The sequence below is a fragment of the Capricornis sumatraensis genome, chromosome 4, assembly GCF_032405125.1.
Source record: "Capricornis sumatraensis isolate serow.1 chromosome 4, serow.2, whole genome shotgun sequence".
In the NCBI taxonomy this organism is placed as follows: Eukaryota; Metazoa; Chordata; class Mammalia; order Artiodactyla; family Bovidae; genus Capricornis; species Capricornis sumatraensis.
The window spans coordinates 46,134,233-46,157,211 of record NC_091072.1 but is presented as its reverse complement, the minus strand read 5'-3'; the positions used below and the strand labels follow the sequence as shown (position 1 = coordinate 46,157,211).

General features: G+C 34.6%; 1 protein-coding gene across 1 annotated transcript in view; it reads left to right on the top strand.

The window, feature by feature from the left end:
- The window catches only part of ZFC3H1 (zinc finger C3H1-type containing), a 49,970-nt gene extending 28,290 nt beyond the window's left edge, over positions 1 to 21,680 (top strand). Inside the window, exons 15-35 of the mRNA XM_068970315.1 lie at positions 135 to 677; positions 763 to 872; positions 1,775 to 1,906; positions 2,015 to 2,136; positions 3,033 to 3,134; positions 3,334 to 3,453; positions 4,256 to 4,439; positions 5,731 to 5,917; positions 7,203 to 7,391; positions 7,964 to 8,201; positions 11,050 to 11,155; positions 11,237 to 11,435; positions 11,991 to 12,085; positions 15,787 to 15,897; positions 16,159 to 16,263; positions 16,380 to 16,545; positions 17,664 to 17,764; positions 19,668 to 19,769; positions 20,310 to 20,349; positions 20,613 to 20,675; positions 20,805 to 21,680. Of these exons, the coding sequence (XP_068826416.1) occupies positions 135 to 677; positions 763 to 872; positions 1,775 to 1,906; positions 2,015 to 2,136; positions 3,033 to 3,134; positions 3,334 to 3,453; positions 4,256 to 4,439; positions 5,731 to 5,917; positions 7,203 to 7,391; positions 7,964 to 8,201; positions 11,050 to 11,155; positions 11,237 to 11,435; positions 11,991 to 12,085; positions 15,787 to 15,897; positions 16,159 to 16,263; positions 16,380 to 16,545; positions 17,664 to 17,764; positions 19,668 to 19,769; positions 20,310 to 20,349; positions 20,613 to 20,675; positions 20,805 to 20,942 (3,153 nt within the window). The 3' untranslated portion in view covers positions 20,943 to 21,680. The remainder of the gene's footprint in view (positions 1 to 134; positions 678 to 762; positions 873 to 1,774; positions 1,907 to 2,014; positions 2,137 to 3,032; positions 3,135 to 3,333; positions 3,454 to 4,255; positions 4,440 to 5,730; positions 5,918 to 7,202; positions 7,392 to 7,963; positions 8,202 to 11,049; positions 11,156 to 11,236; positions 11,436 to 11,990; positions 12,086 to 15,786; positions 15,898 to 16,158; positions 16,264 to 16,379; positions 16,546 to 17,663; positions 17,765 to 19,667; positions 19,770 to 20,309; positions 20,350 to 20,612; positions 20,676 to 20,804) is intronic.
- Positions 21,681 to 22,979: the final 1,299 nt, after the last annotated feature.

Sequence of the window (22,979 nt, the reverse complement as noted above, 5' to 3'; positions counted from 1 at the left end):
TTTGTTAAACTGTTTTATTCTTGTTATTGACTTAGTTTTATAATGTTGGCATTGTTGGGATAGCACAATTATCTTAACAAAAATTGTTTATAAAATCATAGCAATATGAAGTATTGATATCATTTTCCCCCCAGCCAAACAAAGTGATGAGACTGGACAATTCTCCAATATCAAGTCCAAGAAGGCATTCAGCAGAACTAATTGCTATGGAAAAAAGACGGTTACAAAAGCTAGAATATGAATATGCCCTGAAAATTCAGAAACTAAAAGAAGCCAGGGCCCTAAAAGCAAAGGAACAACAAAATATTGCTCCACTTGTGGAAGAAGAACCTGAATTTTCTTTACCTCAACCCTCACTTCATGACCTGACTCAAGATAAATTAAGTCTGGACACTGAAGAAAATGATGTTGATGATGAGATTCTGTCTGGTTCAAACAGAGAAAGAAGAAGATCTTTCTTAGAATCTAATTCTTTTACTAAACCTAACCTTAAGCACACCGATACACCTAACAAAGAATGTATAAACAAACCTACTAAGAATACAGTAGAAAAACCAGAACTTTTTCTAGGGTTAAAAATTGGTGAATTGCAGAAATTATATTCAAAAGCTGACAGCTTAAAACAACTGATTTTAAAAACCACCACAGGCATTTCAGACAAGGTTTTGCATGGTCAGGTAACCGAACATTTCATATTCTTTATGAAATCTAGAATTCACCCTAGCCTTATTTGCCTTTTGAAATTGCTGTTTTCTTTTGCAGGAGATTTCTGTGGATGTGGATTTTGTGACAGCACAGAGTAAAACAACAGAAGTGAAGCCATGTCCATTTAGACCCTACCATAGTCCCCTTCTAGTTTTTAAATCTTACAGGTATAGAAAAAAGATTCAGTAAGCTTGAGTTTCAGGATTGCTCCTTGTTCTTAATAATATCTTAATCTTTAATGTTTGATGACAGCGAAAAAAATTGAATCACAGTCACTCAAAAAACAAGCTCGTCATTTTAGGAGATAAAAAGATTTAGGTGCTTTGTTGTAGGACTTGAACCAAACAGGAATTAAGAGTTAACTCACACTTGGGTTTATTAATTCTTATCAAATACTAATTTCTGGCTACTGATGGAATTGTGGAGAATTCTGAATTACTATCTGTTAAGGATTTTAGGAAAAGTAACTGAGAGAGATTCTTATGTGAATTTTTAATTTTGCTTTTTAATTATACTGTTACTTTAAGGAAGACATTAGCTAGCTTTCATAAAATTGATTTGACATTTTCAGATGATTAACTTTGGCAGGTTGTTTTTTTTTTTTGAGACTCTTTAGAAGTTGTTTAACTGTTAAATTGATGTAGTTTTATTAGAATCTGTGAAACTGTTAAATTGGTATGATATAATCATAAAATTGCAAAGCACCTACCAGGTAGTATAGATTTTTTTCTTTGTTTTTTTTTTGGTGGCTGGTAATATGTAGAAGAAATACCAATGTTATATAGCATTTTATTATGTGGTTAACAAAAAACAAAACACTACTTTAAAAACACTAGGATATTTTTGTTCTTTGTTTTCTATTTCAGGTATTTTATGTCCTGAGTGTAGAAGTAGTGTGTCCTTTTGACTTGACATTCTGGTTGTTTTCTAGAGTTAATTTTAGTATTAAGTAATTAAATAAATAGTAAACTCAAAGCATAGACACTTCAATTGAGAACGAAAAAAATGAAAAAGTTTAAAATTTGCTGAGGACTGTTTATGGAGCATCATAATGTGCCTCTTTTCTTAGATTTAGTCCATACTATCGAACCAAGGAAAAACTTCCCCTAAGCTCAGTATCATATAGTAATATGATCGAACCGGATCAGTGTTTCTGCCGTTTTGATTTAACAGGAACATGTAATGATGATGATTGTCAGTGGTGAGTAGTTTTTATTTGTGAATATTTTATAATTTAAAAACCAGTCTTGGTCATTTAGCTTTGATATATATGCATGATTATCTTTTCTGTGTTGTTATTTTATTTTAGGCAGCATACACAAGACTATACACTTAGCCGAAAACAGCTATTCCAGGATGTTCTGTCATATAATCTGTCTTTGATTGGTTGTTCAGAAGGAAGCACTGATGAAGAAATTGCTGCTGCAGCAGGTTTTAAAGACCTCTTGTTTCCCAAGTGAAAATTGAAATTAGGCAATTTAAATGTTTTATATTCAGTTGTTGATATCTTTAAACAGCTATAAAAATTCAGTATAGTTATCTGTGACACCTTATCTAGATCTGCTCTGTCCAGTACAGTAGTCACTGAAACAAAAATTCACTTTCTCAGTCACTCTAACCACATTTCAAGTGCTTAGTAGCCACTCTTGAGCTTAGTCTCGTGGTCAGTGGCTTACCAGTAAGACTGCAGATGTGGCACACTTCCATTAGTGTAGGAAATTCTTCACAGAGCTCATCTAACTATTTCAGTTTAAAAAGAGTATGTTAACATGGTGGTTAGAACTTTTACTGATGATTTTAAAAGTCTCTATTTTTATTCCTTTTAGAAATAGAGGGGATTGGAAGTTGAGATGACTGTAGGTTCAAATTCTACAATGAAGTAAAAAAGAAGTTTTTACAGTTTGACATTCTAGAAAGCGTAGATTACTGCCAGACATTGTGTGTAAATGTTGTTAAGCTTTTCCCCAGATGTAGTGCCAAATAAGTCTTTTGGAAGTAAGGAAATTGATATTTGTTAAATTCAGTATAATAACAATTCTTAGTGATTGTAACAAAACAATCTGTTTAATCATTCCTAATTAAGGACCTTAATTTTCACTTGTTTAGGTTGCTTACTTTTTTTTCAACCCAAATTGGGGTGCGTGATATGGTAGGGTTTGCTGTATTAGTTGAGATAATGTAGACCTTGCCCTTTAGAAGTCATAGATGTTTTTGACTAGTACCTTTAATTTTTAAACTGTTCTTTTCTTCATACTCTTTAATTAGCCTCATCTCCGTAATCTGTGTTTTTTATACTTTTTATGACGATAACATTGCTCTAATTTCAGAAAAATATGTTGAGAAACTTTTTGGAATAAACAAAGATCGAATGTCAATGGACCAGATGGCTGTTCTCCTTGTGAGCAATATCAATGAAAGTAAAGGCCATAGTGAGTATATATATCTTTCTCTCACACCAAAGGACCTTATAGTTTATGAGAACAAATTTTTGGCATTATATAAAAAATATATTTATCGTTTCTGAGTAACATGATGGAATAAATTTAGCTCTTTTTGAGCACTGTTTAGTTATTTTTCAGAACTGTAAAAGACCAGTTCTGTTAACTAACAGTTTTCTATCTACTTTAGCACCTCCATTTACAACCTACAAAGATAAAAGAAAGTGGAAGCCAAAGTTCTGGAGAAAACCTATTTCAGAGAACAATTTCAGTAGTGATGAGGAACAATCTACAGGACCAATTAAGTATGGTAAGAAGTAGTTTAAGATCCAGAATCATGAAATTGTGGTGTCATTTCTTTGTCTAACACTTTGCTAATCTTTTGGTATAATCTGTGGATGCACGCTCAATTGTTCAGCTGTGTCTGGCTCTTTGTGACCCCATGGACTATAGCCTGCCAGGCTCTTCTGTCCATGGAATTCTCCAGGCAAGAATACTAGAGTGGGATGCCATTTCCTCCTCCAGGGGATCTTTCTGACTCAGGGATCGAACCTGTGTTTCCTGCATCTCCTGCATTGGCAGGCGGGTTCTTTACCACTAGCTTCACCTGGGAAGCCCCTTGGTATAATCTACTAGCTTTTAAAAGTTTTTCATTTTTAAAAAGCAGTGATGCTGGTTGGTGTTTAAGGCAATTAGTTCTTCCTTATGCAAGACTACCCCTCATGTTGCAAGAATGTTGTTCCATGACCCATGTTCAGTAAGTGCAAGGATCACCCTTTGGTAAATGTGAAGGCTTTAAATATTGCTAAACCTACTTGAGTGGGGAGACTGCTCCCATTTGAGAACTACTGCCTGGCCTGTGTCCTTCTTGAGAACAGGCATCCTATTTTGTTTAATCTTTGAGTCTGTGTTTTCTGACATACAGTAGGCTCACAGAATGAATTAATTAAATGAGTGAACAAAGTAATGTATGAATGAGTGCTTTACTGTCAAGCACATCTTACATTATAATGTCAGGTTTTCATAATTACGTACTATTTGTAGATTAGAAGATGTGCTCCTTAGATCTGTGGATTAGAGAAATTATGAGGCTAACTTACTTTTCCTTATAGCTTTCCAGCCAGAGAACCGAATAAATGTTCCAGCTCTGGATACAGTTGTCACTCCGGATGATGTCAGATACTTTACCAATGAGACTGATGACATTGCGAATTTAGAAGCAAGTGTGCTAGAAAATCCTTCTCATGTACAACTTTGGCTCAAGCTTGCATACAAGTACTTGAACCAAAATGAGGGGTAGGTCTCCTTCTAATCTTTGTGTAAGCTGTTGCACTTTTATATTTTTATGTTTGAGGTTTATTTCATCTCTGGTAATCAGGTTTCCCTCCTAGTATCAGTGGAGCCTTTGTTTTTTGACAAAGCGAAAAGTCCTTAATTGTGTAAAAGCTGTTAGAAAAAGTTTAAGATTATATCTTGAGTTATGTGCATGGCTCAGTGTATGGGTAATAATTTAGCTACAATCTTTAACTTAAGTAGGCCACTTCAAAGTAGTATCAGTTAAAACAGTAAATTCTGAGCAGTCCAAGAATTAATCATTGCATTTTTTAATATGTCAGGTAGTCATGGTCTCTTAATAAAATTTTGATAAAGTCACAGTGTAACAGGTTAAATTTTATGTTAATTATCATTTAGAGATTTAAAGGTTGTCTAAGAACCTCTAAATTCTGGTGGACTGAGTTTCTGTGTCAGTGTTACATTATGTGTATTCACATAAGATAAATATTAATTTATCTCAAAAATGACAACTTCTATTACACAATTATGTTTTCTGACTCCTACTTATTGATAGGGTTGCAGAAATAATCTTTTATGACCAGGAGTAATATTTATTGCTATAATTTTGGAATTATAATAGGTTTTTTTTTTTTTTTAAGGCTGCTTTATCTAAAAACTTTTTTAAGGTAGCACTACAAAATGCTAGTACATCACACATACCTGAATATGGTGCTTTTTAACTTGCTTTATGTGTCATTTTCATGTTAATGGGATAAGTTAAAGTGTTTCCTCTTCTGACTCATTTACTGAATGAAGGCCCAAAAACTGTACATTGTTTTATGAACAGGATCATGGGAGACAATTTTCTTCTCCAAGAGACAGCAAGCCCTTGACTGTTGAAAAGAACTATTATATTGAAAGCCTTGATTATTTTGTGCTGGTAGTAGCTGGCCTTGAGAATTGTTTCCCATTCCCAGGCCACTGTAAATCATGAGATATTGCTGAATATGGACAGAAAGCACATTTGAAGTTGATGATCTAGTGGTTTTACAACACCATATTTTTATCTGGTAAATGCACATTGAACATGCACTTAAAAAGGAATTGTTGGCTTTATGGGAAAATCAGGACATTTTTTGGACAAATGTGATATAAAATTTTAATCTACTTCTCTTTAACATAGATAATTCTAGCTTCTTGGTAGGTTCTAATAGAAAATGGAATTTAAAAGTTGACTTATTAGACTACAGTGATTTAAAAAGTATTTTCAGGCATTAAAAAAGATGCTCCTCCTTTTCTTTCAAATATGTAGGCTGTGTTCAGAGTCTTTGGATTCTGCTTTAAATGTTCTGGCTCGAGCTTTGGAAAACAACAAAGACAATCCAGAAATTTGGTGCCATTATCTCAGATTGTTCTCAAAAAGAGGAACCAAGGAGGAGGTGCAGGAAATGTGTGAAACAGCTGTTGAATATGCACCTGATTATCAAAGTTTTTGGACGGTGAGTAAGAAACAATAAAGTGGTGTGTGTGTGTGCATTATCAAATAATTCTTCAGGCCATCTTAAATACTGATGTATAACTTCATAGATTATATGTTTTGTCTGGATACAGATATAATAATAAGCTTACTTTCACTGTCCAGTAACCTTAAAACCACTTCTCTGGGTCCAGATTAATTTAAACTAAAAAAGAAAACAGTTTTTAGTGAAGAGGTGTTTTTATGTTGTTGTTGTTTAGTTTATTGGTAATGAAAAAAGATAAACATTTTAAAGCATTTCACACTTACCTATTCATAAGCAATTTTATTTTGGACAAATTAAGTGAATTTTTGCTAAGTATCTGAAAATAATTTAAAAAAACTTTTTATGCTTGTGTAACATTTTCATGAAGGCCAGAAAACATTTTGGTCTTTTTATTATGTTCTCATTACTTATGAAAGTAATTTGTAAATCATACTAATATTGAACCTTGCCAAATTAAAAAGATTTGGTGACAAAGTTTTTCCTCATTCTCTGAGAAAATGGGATGTTGCCTACCTATGTTTAAAATTGTAATTAATCTGCTTGTAAATATTCATTGATATGTGAAGTTTTACTAGCTGAACTCAGGAATTATTAGACCCAGATAAGCTTTCATATAAGCCTATGGCTGTCAGATCTGTCATTTACTTGCTAACTGGAGTTCAGAACAGACAGACTTGGATGACATGACACCTTTAGTGAATGAACACGCCACTTTCTTATTCCCCCAACTCACTGAACGGATTCAGACAGTAAGAAATGCTTGAGTTTAACCTGAAGCTTTATATCAAAATTAATGCTATTGATCAACTCATGTTACAGTGTGTAATGTTTTTCCTGAAGTTGTTTGGTCTTTAAAGGACTTCCTAATTCTTGCAGTTATTTTGTCACATATTTCTTATATGAATGTTATTCTTGAAATTTTTATACAGTCACACACCTGAGCAGTGCAAATTGTATGTGGTCATAAACACATGAGCTTTTGAAGATCCATTGTTGTCTTGCTGCCATCTATCTATTGATTTCAATCAAAGGTGAAATGGCTTCAATGATAATTCTAACTGTATATCTCTGTTGTTATAGTTGTCATCTGATTCCACTATCCAACTTAGTACTGGAAGATGTGTTTATACATATTTTTAATTATCCTTTTTGCAGAAATTGAATTTTTAATGTATGACATTTTCTTAGTGAAATGTGAAAAATCTTGAGTATTAGATATTCTTATGAAGTAGGACTAATCATATGAAATCCCTTTGGACAGTTTCTGCACCTGGAAAGCACCTTTGAAGAAAAAGATTACGTATGTGAGAGAATGGTGGAGTTTCTCATGGGAGCAGCCAAGAGGGAAGCATCAGATACTCTGTCCTTTCAACTTTTAGAGGCTCTTTTGTTTAGAGTTCAGCTGCACATATTTACTGGAAGATGCCAAAGTGCACTTGCAATTTTACAGGTAAGCATTTATTACAGCATTTAATGACATTCTAAATCTTTGCCACTTTTTAGTAAATTGTGTGAATTTGGGCAAGTTTGTGACTGTTTCCTCCTTTGCTTATTTAGTAGGGATAAAATCTTTAGAACACTCTTTAGAATATTAATGAGGTTTAAATGAAGATAATACTTGTTGAGTACCCACCAGAATAAACTTCAATATTCTGGGGATTCACACCATTAAGGGGATTAGTCCATAGTGAAAACCTTCCATATGGGTGTGGTGGGCTTTTTTGTTTGTTATTTTTATTCTTACTAGATTCTGAATGTTAAGACACTTTAACTATATAGATAAATTTAACCTTTTCATTAATTATGTCATAAACCTTAGTATAGTGAAAATTATGCTAATCTGTTACTGATCTCTAAAGAGTTTTTTTATTTAAAAAATTAGTGACTGTCAAAAATTGGACTTAGCTGTTCGAGAATCATGCCAAAGAAATAAAACACTTCTAATCTTCTTTGCCTTTGCAGTTGAATCTTATTAGGAATATTTTAAAAAACACCTTCAGATTATTTTTCCATTTTACCTAGAATGCATTGAAATTGGCTAATGATGGAATAGTCGCTGAATACCTTAAAACAAGTGATCGATGTTTGGCATGGCTGGCCTACATACATCTTATTGAATTCAATATTCTTCCTTCAAAATTTTATGATCCATCTAATGCCAATCCTTCAAGAATTGTTAACATAGAACCATTTGTAATGCCGTGGCAAGCAGTTCAAGATGTAAAGACTAATCCTGACATGTTGTTTGCAGTATTTGAAGGTAGGTATAAACGTTTATAAATTATTTAGAACATCAGCTTATTGCTTACTATGATTCTTCATAATAAAGTGAAACAAATTTATGTATTGGAAATTGTAGTTTATTTTTTTTAAAGATTTATTTATCTTTATTTTTGGCTGTGGTGGGTCTTTGTTGCTGCACACAGGCTTTTCTCTAGTTGCAGTGAGTGGGGCTACTCTTTCTTGAGGTGTGTGGGCTTCAGTAGTGGTGGCACCTAGGCTTAGTTGCTCTTGCTGCACATGGCATCTTCCTGAAACAGGGATCAAATTGGTGTCCCTTGCATTGCAAGGCAGATTCTTAACCACTTGACTACCAGCGAAGCCCCTGTAGTTTTATTATATAAATGCTTTAAAGATTAAATCAGATAAAGTGAGCATGGTCATGGGTGAAAACCAGGAACTGTACTGCATTACATAGGTTTTCTGACTACGGCAAAGGGTTTCAGCTAAGCATGTAAATAATACAGCATGTTTACGTAGGTTTAATGAGTTGATTGAGTCACAGAACCAAGTAAATTTTGTAAAGCAATCTATCAATGTGAAAGTTAAAAGATAATACCTTATTTTTTCAAGTAGTTAGTATTTTCTCCCTCAGTCAGTTGAGTTTGATTCCTCTCTTTACTAACCAAGGTATCTGCTTTGAAATATAAAGTCTGTTCCCTTCTAATAAGAAGTATATAGCCTAGTCAGAAGATAAAATCTATACATATAACATCAGTAAACATAAGAGAAGTATAACTGTCTCAGCATATAGTCTAAATTCTGTGCTTAGAGAAGAGGCTGGGATCTGTGATTTAGAGAATTACATGGTGCAGGCCATAAACCTAAAGGGAAGAGGTTACTGCAGGTTGGCACGATCAAGTATGTCTCCATAGAACAGTTAGGACTTGGAGCTGCACTTTGAAGCTGGATTATGATGTGACTGACACAGTGAACCTCAATCTCAAAGCTGGGACTCTTGTTTTATTTCTGTTTCTCAAGGGCCTGTAATGTCTGGCTGAGTGCTTAGTAAATGTTCATTGAATAAACTAGGGAAGAAAAAAGTAAAAGAAGGGCATTCCTATTAGGGGAAGTAAGTAAACAAAAAGCAACAAGTAGATAAGAATTGGTGCAATGTATTTAAAGAGAAATTAGAAGATGGAAGAGTCCTTATCAAAATGAGTTGTGATGTTTAGTTGCTAAGTCGTGTCTGACTCTTTTGCAATCCCATGGACTTCAGCCTGCCAGGGTCCCTCTGTCCATGGTATTTCCCAGGCAAGAATACTGGAGTGGCTTGCCATTTCCTTCTCCAATCAAAGGGAGACTTTTGTGATAAAGAATAGTAGGAATTAAACTAGATATGTGGAATGATACTAGGTTTTCAAAAAGTTTATGTGGTAGGTTTGATGGCAATAGAGAATCTTTAAGAAAGAAAGAATGTGCTGGAGAGAAATTATACCAAAGGTAGTAAAACCAACCAGAAGCCAATCGCCATAACTGAGGCATTAAAGAAAGTAACCTGGGAAAGAGTATTTATTGGAGATATCTAAGAGACAGATTAAATATCAGGGAAGAAGAGAAAAAATAGTCAAAGATGATTTCAGGGTTTTGAGTTCAGGAAAAGGAAAGTATGCTAATAGAAAATTGGTGAATTGGAAAGACTGCCAGTAAGAGTGTGAATGATAATTGGTGTGACTGATAATTGGTCACCCAAGTAGAAATACTTGTTGCTAGAAGGAGACAAGGAAGTATACCTTAAATGGACAGTTAATGGAGACAAATGGATTTGAAAGTTATCAACATAGAAATTATTGTATTAGTATTTTGCAGTTTTTAATGTGCTCCCACAGTAAGTTATTTAATAGTTGAATGAGACCAAGAAAAAATAAAAACAATCTCTTACAAGCAGAAGCAAGCAGAAATTAAGAAGAAGAACATTATCATATGCTAATATAAAGATAGATTTGTTTAGATAGGATACTTAAAAGCTAACTTCACAAGTGCTATTTCAGAGTGGCTTTCACTTAGCAAATCTGAGTAGTTTAGCTTAGCAAATCTTCTAAGTTTAACCTAGCAAATCTGAGAAGTCATATCACTATTGGGCAGGAAGGAAATGGTGACAGTGGTGCAGAGTGAAACAATGGAGGACTATTCTCTAAGAAGCAGATCAAGTAAAGGACTCTTTATAAATGGAAAAGTGTTCTGAAAGAAGAATTGTATAAATCTTAATTATGTTGACTTGGTTCATAGTGCTTTTCAGGTCTACTGTATCCTTCCATTTGCCTTTATATTTATTCTGTTAGTTTTTAAGAGTTTGATATTGAAGCTCCAACTAAAAATCTTAATAACTTAAAAAATTATAGTATATAGAACTATATGTAACTCTGTTCTGTATTTTCCAGTTGTCCTGTAAATGTGTTACCATACTTTCATAATTTACAAAAAGAAAAGAAGTTTCAAAAAAAGATAGGGAAAGTGTTAACCATGACAGAAAACCGGGGAAAAAGAAAATCAAGTTTAGGGGGATATATTTAAATGACTGTAGATTAGCAGAACAAGTCCTCTTGAAGCAGGTGAGAGAAAGATGAAAAGATAATTGATTCTTTAATTTTCTTGGTACAGTTTTTTTGGAATCTAGTATAAATGCAAAGATATATATTTAGATGCAAGAGCTAATGGATGTTTTATTCTTAACAGGAAAGTGAGGATAAGAGAACAGTTTTAGGAGTTTGGAGATAATCTGAAATATCTCCTTTAGGTGAAAGCCTTGAGCTTAATAAAGGTGAATAAGATATGGTCAAACAAAAGAATAAAAATTCATTTTGTATTTGATTCATGTTTTTGGGTAGATGCTGTGAAAGCTTGCACAGATGAGAGCCTTACTGTTGAGGAAAGAGTAGAGACCTGTGTCCCACTTTACACAAACATGATTGTTCTGCACCAGCTTCTTGAGAGGTAAAACTTAATTGACAAGCAGTTAACCTCATATTAAAAATCAATTTTTCATGTGTTAAGATGTGTGTTTTTCTTGTGAAGGTATGAGGCTGCAGTGGAGCTTTGTAAATGTTTATTGGAATCATGTCCCATGAACTGCCAGTTGTTGGAATCCCTTGCTGCTTTGTATTTGAAAATGAATCAGCATGACAAAGCCAGGGCAGTGTGGCTTACTGCATTTGAAAAAAATCCTCAGAATGCAGAAGTTTTTTATCATACATGCAAATTCTTCATCTTACAGGTAAAAAAAAAAGAAAAAAATTCTTTGTTTTTCATAATTCTTAAATATGATGTTTTTGTTTCACATTCATTTGTCCTTTAAGATGTTTCAGGCATCAGGCTCTCCGGCATGTTTTACTGATTGTCTGCCCTTTGCAAACTGTATTAGGTATTCCTTCTCTTTCTTCCAGAATACTGCATCCATAGTTCAGCCATTGTATCACATTGTGAATTTGCTTATGGCTACTTTATATTCTATACTAAGAATTCCTAGAGGGAAAAGAACTCCCCTACTCCTCACCTAGCACAGAGCCAAACATGTAATAGAGCTTAGTGGCTAATTGGTGAAATTGGTGAATGAAATTTGCTTGTGGTATATTGGATGTTAAGCTGTTTATTGGTTAATTCAGTTTGAAGATCAAAATACAAAAATCATCTCTACCTCCACCTACTCATAAAACCTAATCTACTCATTATTTTAGGGGTGATGTTGATGGTGGGGCTTTTCCTCCCTTGAAAGATTTTAATTAGACATTGTAAGCCTAATGTATATCTCTCCTCCCTCTTTTAAAAATAGAATCGAGGAGATAATCTTCTTCCATTTTTGCGGAAGTTTATTGCATCCTTCTTTAAACCTGGGTTTGAGAAGTATAGTAACTTGGATCTGTTTCGGTAAGTTTGTAGAAGACTGAGAAATGGTGTAGCTTAGTGGAAAGACTACCAGGTTTTGGTGGATTGATTATATTTTAGGTTAGATTTTTTTTTTAAGATACTTGAATACCCTCTTATAGATCTGTTATAAGAGCAATAAAATTTAGTAAAAATGGACACAAAATGTAAAATGCTTTATACTCTGTATTAAGAACACTTATAAAGGAAGTTTTGTATTAACACTATGGTGATCCATTCTGCTTTTAATTATTGTCATTGTTAACTTTAGCACTTAATACTATATCAACAGACTATCCTGAGATAATCTCAGTGATTTATGGAAAAATAAATTTCAAATTATTGGATTGGTGACTTAAAGTGAATCTAAATAATATGCCTTTTGAAAAAAAAATTCTGAAGAGGACTGCTTCAACTGCTTCAACTTCTGAAAGGTTGTTGAGTTAGAACCTTCAGCGAATTTTCTTTTCAACCATCACTCTCTCAGTAGCTTATCGAGAATTCTGTATTTACTGCCTTTATTTGCTTCCCTATGAGTTCTTGTTCTAACAACAATAAGAGGCCACAGCACATCATAAGGAGTGCGTTTTTTGGAGGCTTTTAAAAAGTTCTCTTTTATTCTTCCTCCTTATCTCTCAGTAGGGATCAGCAGACTTTTTTTCTTAAGGTCCAGATACTAAATATTTTAGACTTGCAAGCCATATGGCCTGTCACTGCTAGTCAGCCTTGCTTTCATAACAGGAAAGCAGCTGTAGACAGTATATAAATGAATGAGCATCGCTGTGTTCCAATCAAAGTTTATTTATGACAATGGATTCGTTTGCTGAGCGTAAGTGAAATAGCATTGAAAGGAAAATATTGTGATACAGCTTTGTTATTTTACGTTAGGAAGAGCTGGGAAGGAAGGTCTAAGCTGAATGTCTCCTAGAAAGGATTCTTATAGAAACTACTGAGCAGAGGCAAAGTCTTGGATTTATATGTGCAAGTCTGATGCCTACATGCAGTTTTCTTTTCTTAGGCACCGCTCCCTGCATCCTACCCCTCAGTATCGTAATGTTATATACAAACATATTTTAAAAAATAACCCACATTTTGTTAAGTCAGTGGTTTATCTGCTGTAGATTTTGAAATTTGACAAAAAAGTTTGGGGTCACTATTCTTTACCAGACCTGAGGCTTTTCTTCTGTCCTCTGATGGTTGCCAGTTTATTGACATCACGATTTTAGTGCTTTTCCTAAAGGTCTTTCTGCTTTTCTATACTTAGATTAACATCTTACAGTTAATTACAAAAGAATAATTTGAAAGGCAAATTAAAGATGAGAAATTAAGAGATTGTTCGGCTTCCACATGCTGACTTTCTCCCTATTGGAGTTAGATTGCTGTAACATCTCAGAGCACAGGTTAAATTCAAGGCTGAACAAGACTTTTTAAAACTTGACAATTCTGATTTTCCTTTTGGTGTGATGGTAATTATTTCAGCTTTGAAGAAAATGCTGCCAGTTTGTGCTGTGGTCAAAAATGTTGAGATCTTCTTGATGTCAGCCTAATAAAGTAGAAATTTAGTCTGGGTCAATAAAAATTTGAAAGTGGGCTACCTCCAGATAATCTTCTCATTGTTTACTAAGTCATTTTGCTTAATTAATTTGTTATTGTAAAGGCATAATTCACAGTTCACCAAGAATTATGAGGAAAAAATGTCCTGTGCTTAGTATATATAGACAATTTGAAGTCCTTCTTTACACAGTGCATTTCCGTTAACTGAGGAAATCGTTTTTGAATCAAATATTAAGAGAATGGCAGTAAGTTGGAGAGTGTTCAGCATTGCCATACTTACTGCTGCTTGCTAAGTCGCGTCAGTTGTGTCTGACTCTGTGCGACCCCATCCCTGGGATTCTCCAGGCAAGAACACTGGAGTGGGTTGCCATTTCCTTCTCCAATGCATGAAAGTGAAAAGTGAAAGTGAAGTCTCTCAGTCGTGTCCGACCCTCAGTGACCCCATGGACTGCAGCCTACCAGGCTCCTCCATCCATGGGATTTTCCAGGCAAGAGTACTGGCGTGGGGTGCCATTGCCTTCTCCAGCCATTCTTACTAGTATTGATAAAACAAATTTTTTTTGGCCACACCACTCAGTATGTGGGAACTTAGCCCCGGACCAGGGATTGAACCCATGCCCTCTGCATTGGAAGCTCAGAGTCTTAACCACTGAACCACCAGGGTAGTCCCTGATACAGATATTTTTAATTATTATAAAAGAGCCAAAGCTTATTAATAGTTGTCAGTGCTCTTAATAGGTTCAAAATATTCTTATTTCATGAGTAGAAATTGTAAAGTACTTAGAACTGTAATATTAGGGAGTCTCGTTTCTCTTTCTGTGTAACATTTAGTATAAATTTTATGCTGTAAAATTTTGCGTGTCAAATTTAGTATAAAAACAGAGCTAGAAGCAGTAATTTTCATGTGTTTCAAATCAGTTTGAAGATTAGTAGATAACCATAAAAATTAACTTGGGGGTTTCATTCACCTTACTGAAGTTAGTAAGGATAATCTTACATAGATGAGAGTTGAGGTTATCTTCTCTTACTTATCTCAGTTTTGAGGAAAGCTGATACTCTTAGAAGTTAAGTGATTAGCTCATGGTGATACAGTTAACTATGGCCAAGCTGGGATGATAACTTCTAGATTTACCATTTCTTCCCTGTCTTATGCCTCTCCACTCAAATCTTCCCCACCCCAGGCCCCATACAGCCTCTCTAATACATTAAAACATAGTCCCTTGAAATAATTTTTTAAATCCAGTTGGTTGTCCTTGTTGAAATCAGTGTATTTCCTTTAAAAACATTGTTCCTGAAGATGCTGGTAGTGTTATACACATAGATTCGAATATATTGGAAATCTGAATTAGCAAAATCAAAAAAATAGTTTTTAGTATCCTTTAGTATTGTGGCTTTTTAAGAGCAGACTTTATTTTTCAGTATTTCTCAGTCTTACTTGATCATAGACCTCTTTTTGACAAGTGTCTTATGGGCCAATATGTTACAGTATACACTTTATATGTCTAAAATTAAGTATAGTGGTATTTGTCTGTATGTATGTTATTTGAGGGAGAAACAGTTTTCAGATAGCAAGTTTTGTAACTCAGAGAATTTTTTCTTTACAAGAATGTACAGATTTTGTGGGTAGTCTCATTTGTTCTCTGTTTTTAATTAGATTTCATTAGATGATTATGGTGGTTTGTTTAATTTGAGCTAAAGATTTTTAAAAATTTGTTTTAGAAGAGTTATTTAAGTAAGTGGTGGTGGTGGTGTAGTCACTGAGTCGTGTTCAACTCTTATGACCTCATGGACTGTAGCCTACCAGACTCTGTCCATGGGATTTCCCAGGCAAGAATACTGGGCCGGGTTGCCATTTCCTTCTCCAGAGAGGTTCTTCCCGACCCAGGAATTGAATTTGGGTCTCATGCATTGCAGGGAGATTCTTTACCAACTGAGCTACAGGGAATCCCATTTAAGTAGGTAGAAGATAATAAATATATGATGCTAGAGATGTGACCAAAATGATATGGTATACACCCCAAAATAAAGTCTCATTACCTTATAAAAATATTTCAAGGAAATTTTAGTTGAAACGGAGGACTTTTAAAAAAGTATTAATAATCCATATATACATAGGCATAATTTTAAAGAGTATGATTTTTTCCCCTCAGGTATCTCCTGAATATCCCAGGACCACTTGACATTCCAGCCTGTTTATGTAAAGGAAATTTTGATGATGAAATGTTTAACCACCAAGTTCCTTATTTGTGGCTGATATACTGGTGAGACATCTACTGTGGAGAGAGATGTTGCATATGAGGCTTGCACTTGTTATTTACTACTGAACTACACTAAATTAAAATTAACCTGTTGTTAAAATCATTGAAGCAGAATTGAAGGGATGCTAAGGTTTATTCATTATTAAAGAAGATCAAAAGAAGGATTCCATTGTAATAATATCTGTAGTGTTTATACTTTGTCATTCCTTTATCTAATTGAATTGAGCTCTAGACATACAATGTTTTCCTTCATTTTTTAAACAGCCTTTGTCATCCTCTTCAATCAAGTATTAAAGAGACAGTGGAGGCATATGAGGCAGCATTAGGGGTGGCCATGAGATCTGATATAGAGCAGAAGATTTGGATGGAGTAAGTTTAGTTCCTCTTAATAAGAATGGGATTTGAAATAAGGGAAATTGGTTGGGTTTCTTCTTAGAGAATTTCTGGCTTAATTATTCTAAATTATAATATTTTTCTTTTGGCAGTTATCTTGTCTTTGCCAATAATAGAGCTGCTGGATCCAGAAACAAAGTCCAAGAATTCAAATTTTTTACTGATTTAGTGAATAGATGTTTGGTTACAGTCCCTGCCCGATACCCCATTCCTTTTAGCAGTGCTGATTACTGGTCCAACTATGAATTTCATAATAGGGTAAGAGCTTAAAACTTTTTTTCTTTAGATATTTGTACAAAAGAAGGGAACTTAAATGACAGCAAAACTCCTGTTTAATATCAGGAGAGCTTTTCTTAGGACCGCTTTGCTAGCATTTACTATTATTCTTGACCTTGTTTTCTGTTTATCTTTTCAAAGTCTCAAAACAGAGCCCTTTCAAGTTCAGTTAAGATAAATGTGCATATTAATTATGTTCTACTTAAGCAAATTTAACATTGAAGCACAAGTGAAGGGATATTAAGGTTTAATACATATTAAAAAAGAGAGATCAAAAGAAGTAACTGTAATAATATCAGTAATATTTTTCTTGAGTAACTGGAAATTTTACTGAATGAAAAATTCTGTAACTTTAAAATGAATAATAATGTCCTTACGTGTTATAGCTGCTCTTTGTATCAGTATTTTGTCAAGAAAATATAGGCATACATGGGACATAAGAAAGCTGAAATCAGATGACGTTTGGAATTTTTAAAGTAGAATCTGAATATTCATATATTTATAAGGTCATCATCTTACAGGCAGTGAAGCAAAGTGTTCTTTTAAAATTGTTTTATTTTCAGAGACCCCTATTATTCAGTGCAGTGTAAATTTAAATCTACTCCTGCCTAAAGCTCAGTGTAGACTAAAACATCTCTGTGTTTTATTTTTTTGGTGGGTTGGTTTTGTTGCTAATCAGGATAACCAGTTACTATGCTTTGTACTTCTATGCCGTTCTTTATCCCAGGATCTCAAACCACTTTATGGGCATTAAGTCATTTATACACGGGCATTCCATGAGCAAGATGTGGCAGGCATTATTAGCCCTATGACTTGCCCAGCTATCCAGAAAGTAAAGGTAGACTCAGGAATGAAAACCCAGACTCCAGGCTGCCAGTCAGTGTTCTCAGTCCATGGCTGTCATCACTGGACCATAGCTCCTAATTCATACTTGGAAAGTCACTGATATAGTTAATGATAGGAGCTGTAACTCACAGCATCATGCAGTACTGTAATTTATACATTCATGTCTTAAAGACCATTTTAGTTTTCTCATTGAAACACATAGGTAATTGGATTTCACATTTTGTTGCGTTCCTTTCCCCCCTCAACCTTTACAGGTTATTTTCTTTTATTTGAGCTGTGTTCCAAAGACCCAGCATTCCAAAACCTTGGAACGGTTTTGCTCAATTATGCCAACTAATTCTGGACTTGCACTGAGGTAAGGAAAAATAAAATTCTCAGTTCAATTGTATCGGCTCTTCATATAAAATGATTCTTGAAAACTTACTAAGAATAGTCTCTACTTTCACTATTTCCTCATTTTACTTTAATTTCAGAGCTGTTAAGCAATACGTAGTTTTTCACGTAAAAGTGATTGTAAAAATCTAGTCACTTCAGAAAACTGCAGATTGTAAGGGGACAAGAGAGAAAGAGAAAAGCAGCCATCCATATATATTTTAGTTACTATGACTTCATTTAGGTCAGTCATTCTCAAATATTAGCATGCATCAGAATCTCCTGGGATACTCATTTAAAATGCAGTTTCTTGAGTTATAGCTCTCTAATGATATTGGAGAAACACTCATCCACGGATTTCATACATTCAGTTAGATTTTTTTTTAGAGCATTTGTTTGTAGTTTTTCTGCTCTGATAGAATAAAATCCATTTTAACTGTGAAGAATTGTGCTTTTTGATTCAAAAAGGTACTCTGCATACTATTGCTCTGGCTTCTACTTGTGCCATCATTTCCACTGCATCAGTTGTGTCTTATGCTTCTAAGCTTGTTTTACGGATTATAAGGTGCCTAAGGACTTCTCAGGTGGCTCAGTGGTAAAGAATCCGTCTGCCGATGCAGGAGACACAGGAGAAGCGGGTTCTATCCCTGGGTTGGGAAGTTCCCCTGGAGGAGGAAATGGCAACTCACTCCAGTATTCTTGCCTGGAAAATCCCATGGACAGAGGAGCCTGGCAGGCTGCATTCCATGGGATCACAGAGTTGGGCACGACTTAGCGACTGAACACACACTCACACAAGGTGCCTAAAGTAGTTATCAGATATTCCTTTATGTTTACATTCCACTTAGCATGTATGTGGAAAAATGGTGTAAGAGATTGAAAAAAATTCAAAAGCCTAAGACTATGACAAAAATAACAACACTACAGTGTTTTATAATAAAAATTCTCAGTAAGCATGCTAATCTACCAAAGTTAATTACAGAAGTTTGTATTATAAATCATCACTTTTGGTAAAACATGTGAAATAGAAAATGTAGTGGTATTTGACTAGTTTCTGTAATGGGTGGGTGTTTTGGAATATAGGTAGTTTAATTGTTGGTTTTGTTGGTAAAGCTCTTACTTTCGATCATTCTTATTTCCTTATAGTCATTCCTGTCCTATTTTTTTCAGAATAGAGAACTTAATAATTAGTCAATGTACTTATTACATTTTAGCTCAAGGAAATTAAGTATACTCTGTTTATTAAAGAAAGAAATATACTAAGAAATCGTATTAATATATCAGTTCATTATTTTAGAAGACTTGGGGCTTAAAGGAGGGGCATGTAGAGTGTTAATTTGGAGAGGTGCTTTGGTATCCTGTAGGAATACTGTTGGAGAATGCAATGGCAACCCACTCCAGTACTCTCGCCTGGAAAATCCCATGGATGGAGGAGCCTGGTGGGCTGTAGTTCATGGGGTCGCGAAGAGTCAGACATGACTGAGCGACTTCACTTTCCCTTTTCACTTTCCTAAATTGGAGAAGGAAATGGCAACTCACTCCAGTGTTCAGGCCTGGAGAATCCCAGGGACGGGGGAGCCTGGTGGGCTGCCGTCTACGGGGTTGCACAGAGTTGGACACGACTGAAGCAACTTAGCAGCAGTAGCAGCAGGAATACTGTTAGTTTGTTGAAGATGGTATGGACCTTGACTGGACCTTTTGCTAGTTTGCATGTTTCTTTCACAGGGTAATTTTAATAAGAGGCTTCCTACAAATACTTGCTGAATAGCCTTGATGGAAGTTAATGGATCAAAAATTATAATTAATCAAACATTCTGCTCATAGAGCACATTTGAGTTCCTCATACTTGCAATGCTTTTGTTCATTTCCCTGAATGTACTTTACAGGCTACTTCAACATGAATGGGAAGAAAGCAATGTTCAGATTCTGAAACTTCAAGCCAAGATGTTTACATATAATATCCCAACATGCCTGGCCACCTGGAAAATGTAATGCAACAATCTTGTACATGTTCTTATAGCAAATGCTTTTATTTATAAGGTTTGCTCCAGACAGGTAAAAATCTGAAATGACATCTATTTCTCCACGCAGAGAGATCTCTAATTTAGATTAATTTTCCTTGAAGGAGAATATGTGGATAACAATACTGTAATCAAACAGATCTGTTATACACATTTTAAGAGTGTCTCTTTAAAAATGCAGGGTTTCCCCTTTTACAATTGGATGTCTTCTTTCTTTTGTAGGTGTTAGTGCTAATTATTATTTTTTTACTAGCGATTATGAGTATTTTTCATGAACCTTAATTTATGTTCAGAACACTGGTCTGCTTTATTATTGTAAAGTTGATAAAAATTGTTGAATTTTTCTTTTCACTATAGGTTACCCTCCTTGGAAGTTTAGCCTGTTACTTTCAGGAAGTTTTGTTCTCAGATTCCCACAGTCAGTATTCTGCGAGTGGTAGTATTTCATTTTGTTCGAAGATATATAAATTTTTTTTTCCTTTTCTATATTCCTTTTTTTTTTCTTAGAGCCATTGCTGCTGAGATTGTTCTAAAGGGACAAAGAGAGGTAAGCCATGATTATCAGATGGGTTGCTTTTTTTTTTTTTTTAAGTAGTTATTCTGCCCTTTTTGTGGACTTCTCAATTTAAAAGGATTAAAGTATAAAAGTTAACATCCTAAGAACTCTACATGTTTGGAAACTCCAAAACCCAATATAACCATTTTGTCTTGAATGTTATTATATTATGAAGTACCATTCAGATGGTTAGGATTATGAAGGGGTTTTTCACCACATTTCCTGATGGAATTGTATATATATCTATCTTATAGGTCCACCGTTTATATCAGAGAGCCTTACAGAAGTTACCTCTTTGTGCATCACTGTGGAAAGATGTAATGCTTTTTATCTTTTATTTCATCTTGAAGTTTTCCTATAAATTTTCTGCATGTGCCATATCCATTGATGTGGTAATGCTTAAAATCTAGCTAAGTCTTACTTCTATGCTTCCCTGTCTTTTACAGCAACTCTTGTTTGAAGCATCAGAAGGAGGTAAAACTGATAACCTGAGAAAACTAGTTTCCAAGTGCCAAGAGATTGGAGTCAGCCTAAATGAGCTCTTAAATTTAAACAGTTACAAAACAGAAAGCAAGAATCACTGAACACTGGGTGCAGTCAGTTCTAAGTCCTTTTAATAATTGCCAAAATTATTTGAATGATCCTTCAAGATTAGGCTGATCCCTGGCTAAGGTCTGTGTAAGGCAGACAAGCATTACTGATCATATCAAGTCCCGTACAATATCCTATCCTCAAAACCGGAAGCAATGAACATGACCCTCTTCGGTTGGATAAATGAACTTCCTGTTTGGCCTGCTTCTGGGCCCTGCCAGATTCTCATAACATCATGTACGTAAGTATAGTTCCTCAAAGTGACTGACATTTATTTTCATTTTGCTTTGTTTTTGTTTTTATTTTTTACTTTTCCCCCTTCCTTTATGTTGTGCTATTCCTGATTCACTTGACACTCTCTGATGCCTGAGAGATTCTTGTTTGGGATTTAATTTCCAGGGCTGTGTTTACAGTAAAAAGCCGGCAGTCCCTTTTAGTTTTTCCTCTTTAAACCTTTTGAGATTCTTCATTTCAGGATCTAAAACTTAAGCAGTCCATCTTAAGGAAAGTGTAACTGCCATGGCCACAAGTCTGCTAGTTGCACTTGAATGCTCTAACAGGGTGGTTTATTGCCCTTTCTACGTTCTGGACTCCTTGCCGAGACTGTTTAACTTGAAGATTAAAGAAACTATTGCAAATGCCAGTGCATCAGAACCTAAGAGTGGTCAAATATTATGTGCAATTTTTTTGTAAAGAAATTTTAATTTATAATAAAGTTTAACAGTTTAAAGAACAGTTAATATTCGAACTGCTTTGTATGGCAATACTACTTTGTAGTATTAAAATTGTTTATAAAATATTTTTAATATAAGTTAACTTTTTGAAAAATGTTGCTGTCTTTATTCACTTTTCACACTCCGGTGGGAAAGGGTAGAAGTAGGAGATACGGATATTCACTGTGACTATATCAGTACCTTCTTATCCTGAACATGCTTTCCCATAAAAACATTCCAGTGTCTTTTCAAATTCATGAGAAGGGTGGGTCCTTTTCTGTTTTGAGAACAGTGAACATATAGGCTTGCACTACTGTTACATTCCTTGTTCTTAAGCCTGTAGTATTTAGAAAGTTTTTCCAACTATAGTGTGAATGACTTACTTAATGACTGCTATCTTATGTTGAATATCAATATGACTCCATGCAAAGGAGACTTTTGTTTTGTCATCAGTCTATAGTGGATTGTTTACACTTGATGAAAAATTGTAAATGACACACACATACTGCCACAAATGTGGTCTTACAGCTACAAGTGCAATCTAATTATTGAAGGCAGAGCAGCAGCCCCATGAAATACTAGGGAAATTGTACATCTGTACATTTTTATAATGCTTAGTTAAAATAAAGCCATGTTTGAGGCTCTACTAATGTGCCAACCAGACAGTGCAGATTTGTTCTGTTTGGTGAGGTCAGGAACAGAACCCATTTGGCCAGTATGTTTCATTAAACCAATGGTTTAATGGTTTTTGTCTAAAACCAAAGAAACTTGAGTGGAAGATAGTATCTCTGAGGGGTGTTCCTCCAATGTATGCAATTAACTGTTTAACCTTGAAAGTTTTTCCTGCCTGATTATTTGAAAAGCAGTTTGGTGCTTGGAAAAATACTGATTTTTTTCCTCCATATTTCCCCCATATTTTTGGCATTAATTGAATATCTCAGTGATTTTAGAGACAGTGCTAAAGTTTTGAACTTTGGTTCAAAACCTGTCATTTGCTGCATTAACAATTCCATCAGCAGTGACTTTTGCCTCTTTTTTTTTTCCTTCAAAAAGAATACTTTGCGTTGGTGCATGCAGCTGTAACATCCAGCCATGCAGACTGTCTATTGTACCAACTCCAGAGGTCCCAGTTCACATGTGCACATTATGCAGGCTATGACTCAGCATGAGGTCTTAGCATGTGTTAAGCAGCTGTTTAATTTTTAATCATTTGTCATATGGCTACGTAAAATCATGAAGCTATTTTATAGAAATTATACTGCCTTAAAGATAATACCATGTTTTTTCTCTACCGTTTTATAAACTCACTTTAACCGT